The sequence below is a fragment of the Sphaeroforma arctica genome, assembly GCF_001186125.1.
Source record: "Sphaeroforma arctica JP610 unplaced genomic scaffold supercont1.947, whole genome shotgun sequence".
In the NCBI taxonomy this organism is placed as follows: Eukaryota; class Ichthyosporea; order Ichthyophonida; genus Sphaeroforma; species Sphaeroforma arctica.
This window is the reverse complement of record NW_014039611.1, coordinates 14,287-18,060: the sequence shown is the minus strand read 5'-3', so window position 1 is coordinate 18,060 and position 3,774 is coordinate 14,287. Positions and strand designations below refer to the sequence as shown.

Here is a 3,774-nt window from a genome sequence, read left to right as displayed (position 1 = left end):
TATAATATATATATAGGTATATATATATATATATATATATATATATATATATATATACCTATATAATATNTAGGTATATATATAATATATATATATTGTAGTATGCATTGTGTATGTATTTATGTATGTATGTACCCTATGTACCCTATATATATATATATATATATTTATATATATATATATATATATTATATATATATATATATACATATATATATGTATATATATATATATTTATATATATATGTGTGTGTGTGTATTTGTATAATATGTGCATGTATATATATGTAAATATGTCTATATATATATGTATATAAATATATATATATAAATGTATATATATGTATGTATGTATTTGTATGTATATATATATGTATATTACATAAATATATATTTTGTAACATATATATATATATATTACGTTAATATATGTATACATATATTTGTGTGTGTGTGTGTATTTGTGTGTTTGTGTATGTGCTTGTGTGTATACATATGTGTGTATATCATGTACCGTATAAAAGGTAGGAGCCATATGCATGCATGTATTAAGAGTCTAGTAGTTTATATCTATTTTCATTCGATTTTAAATTCACATACTTTGAACTGGTTAAATACTTGTATGCATTCAAAGGCTCTACGACTGTGGTAGAAAGTTATTTTTGATGTTGCAAGCACTCCTGTTCGTCTGTTTGTAAGCTTCTCTGTTTGTATACACTGAAATACAAATCAATTGCACACTGATATGTGCGTGCGTGTGTTCTTATTTAGCATTCATGAACATATATTCTCATATGTAGCCAGTTATAATGTCGTACTTGTTATTTATATTTAATACGAACTATCTGGTGTTTCCTCTTATCAAATCTTCAAAACCACCCGCAACAGAACGTATTTATCAGCTGTCGAACCTGGCAGCGACTGATGCTCCCTTAAGGTTTGGTGAGGGTGATGCAAAAAGGGTCAGTGACATTGGTAGCGGCTTGGATGGCGACTTTGACTATGACTATGAGGGACAGGAAGAGGATGAGGAAGAAGTAAGTCATTGGTCAGAGATCTCGAATGTACTTGATAACGGCATACACACCGTACATGCATGCGAGGGTTTCACATGCTCCAGCTCGTTTCCCATGTGATATCCTCGCCGTGCGCTGCGTTCATCTGACTATGACTAAGTAAACCGAGCGCAGAGGTGAGTTTCGCCAATCCGATATTAAGAAGAGACTTTCTTTAGATTCACTAGGAGTGTTCGTACTACTCTTGTTACCTTCATGTATGTATATTGCGGTCTGAAGGTGCGTATCGAGATGTTAGCATACAGCGGGCACAATCTTAATCAAAATATCTCAAACTAACACGTACGTGTACAGCCAATCAAGATATCTCAAAATAACGCATACGTTTATAGGAGATTGTCGAGATGAGCGAAGCTGAGTTAATTGCAATGCTTGACGGAGAGCGAGATCCGTTAAGTGTGTGCCAGCAATTATTTGTGAAGTCGTATGAGGACAAACTAGACGCCGCTGCCGATTTGAAGTATCTTTCCAAGAGCCAAATACAGGTAAATGTGAGCTCATAAGTTCGTATCTATAACGTCTGAATCGGGTAGATAGAGCTGAGTCTTCATATCAGTTAGTTTATGTCAGCACTTCCATGTGCATATATCTGTTTCTGCCGGTATATACTTAGATCGCGTGCTTACCAAGCCCATGTGTTGCTAGTCTCTTTCTTCGTATGGGCAGGCAACTACTTCTACTTGTGTAGCTATCTGCACCCATGCGGACGTCTGGTTTGGTAACTACTTACGACCCAACTTAATCCCCAGTTCGTACTCGTATTCAGGAGTTGTACAACGAGGGGTACTTTACCATGGATTGGGACGCATCGCTTGTGGCGGCGACAAGAGTGGAGATTATGGACTTGATAAACACACAGCAGATCAAACTCGAGCCCGCGGGACATCAACCAGGCACTGTAGACAGTACATCGGACGATGAGAATGTTGGTGAGTGGTTTTTGAGAGAGTTTTGGAGTTGTTATGTGAGTTGGAATCGTGTTTTGTTCCTGCCATGGCTATTCGGCGTTTTTCGACAGCTCGATATCTGGTATGCGGGGGGTTGGGTTAACTGATGAATGCAATACGGCACACACATACATCATTGTTTGAATTCTGGTGATCATGTGTATTGCTAAGTACGGATGGGCCATAGATTTAATCCACGTTGATGTGAGGACGATATTCGACACTCCTCGTTGTCCAGCGCACGAGTGTGGTCCGAATCCCATATAGTGGAAACTCCTAGTGCTATATCCGATGCAATTATTTGTTCATGCTATTCCAGAATCGAGTGGCGCATTCTGCGCAAGCTTCGACAGCCGAGCGAGAGGGGACAGCATATCATTCCTCAAAGTGGACGAGTCGCCTGTCCATGACACTGAAAACTTGAGCCAAATGATAGCCCTGTACAAGAACATCCAGCGCGATCTGAAGAACGTTATCAATCTCAAACACGAGTCAGCCGAGTATCAGCTGGTATGTGCCTTATGCGTGTGTAAAAAGGCGAAAGAGTCTTTTGTTTAATGTTGACAACGCAGCCTGTTGAATACGGTATGAGATTGCTGGTAATATCGCACACACGCAGTTCGCTGCGTGCCAATCCAAAGCTGAATCATGCGAATCCCTTTCACCAGGCGCTGTATCCTGGGAGAGGTACTCACTATGAGAAGCACCGCGACGCTCTGCCGGACGACGGCTCTGAATGGGACCAACGGAGGGTGACCATTATCTGCTATCTAAATAGCGAATGGAAGGAGGCGGGTGAGTGAGAGGCGGAGGTCGCAAAGTGTTTCGCTTGTATGGGCGTGTCGGGGGGTGCAAGTAGTGTCGGTTATGTTTGTGTTTATACGACTGCTGTTAGGTGTGATTTGCTGTCTGCTCTAAACCCGCTATCATTGTGTGAGACTGCACACACCTCGAACTATCCAAGTTTGTTTTATATCATTATTTGTACTTAGCTGAGCTTGGGACTACTATGGCTTGTCACTCGCTAATAAGTGTTTCCCTATTGTCCGCGTTTCCGGCTTTCGTATTGTGTGTATATAGCTAGCATATGTTTACTGTTCTTGGTTGCGTCTACAATTGAATATCACTTTTACTTGTGTATACGATTTCCTACGGTACCTGGTTGGAACACATGACATACGAACAACCTTATCATGTGAATGTGTAATCAATTAAAGATTTGCTCTCCACATGCGATTTCCTCATATCTATGTACCCACATCTCGCCTGTACCCCACCATTGTGATTCCTTTTTTCGATGCACCACTCGCAGTTGTATGTGTTATGTCTTGCTCACACCTCTCATCCGCACTCACCCTATCCAGATGGTGGTCATCTCCGCATATACAAACCCCCCATGACGGGTGGTGACCAGGTGGAGATAGAACCACAGGCCGGTCGGGTGATAGTATTCCTAAGTGGCGCTATTGACCACGAGGTTATGCCGTCATATGCAGAGAGGTTGGCGTTGACAGCCTGGTGCCAATAACTTGACATGAATAAACAATTTAGAATTCATGTTCGTGGGCTTTTAGGTATAGTTGTGTTTTATAATCTAGGTGCAGGTATTTGCACGTATGTTGGAAAATGGTACACGGAGACTCTGCCCAAGAATGGTTAGTGACCACTACCCTGCGACCAAGATACAACCTCGCTGCTTTGTTTGTATACTAAAGCGGGCGTAGCATACCAAGCGAGAACTCTGGGAACAG

The 3,774-nt window shown here is 40.8% G+C and overlaps 1 protein-coding gene across 1 annotated transcript in view; it reads left to right on the top strand.

The window, feature by feature from the left end:
• The window catches only part of SARC_09383 (hypothetical protein), a 4,503-nt gene extending 936 nt beyond the window's left edge, over window positions 1-3,567 (top strand). Inside the window, exons 2-7 of the mRNA XM_014296603.1 lie at window positions 889-1,037; window positions 1,409-1,561; window positions 1,843-2,005; window positions 2,343-2,533; window positions 2,692-2,818; window positions 3,388-3,567. Coding sequence (XP_014152078.1) covers window positions 889-1,037; window positions 1,409-1,561; window positions 1,843-2,005; window positions 2,343-2,533; window positions 2,692-2,818; window positions 3,388-3,551 — 947 coding nt within the window. The 3' untranslated portion in view covers window positions 3,552-3,567. The remainder of the gene's footprint in view (window positions 1-888; window positions 1,038-1,408; window positions 1,562-1,842; window positions 2,006-2,342; window positions 2,534-2,691; window positions 2,819-3,387) is intronic.
• The last annotated feature ends 207 nt before the right edge of the window (window positions 3,568-3,774 follow it).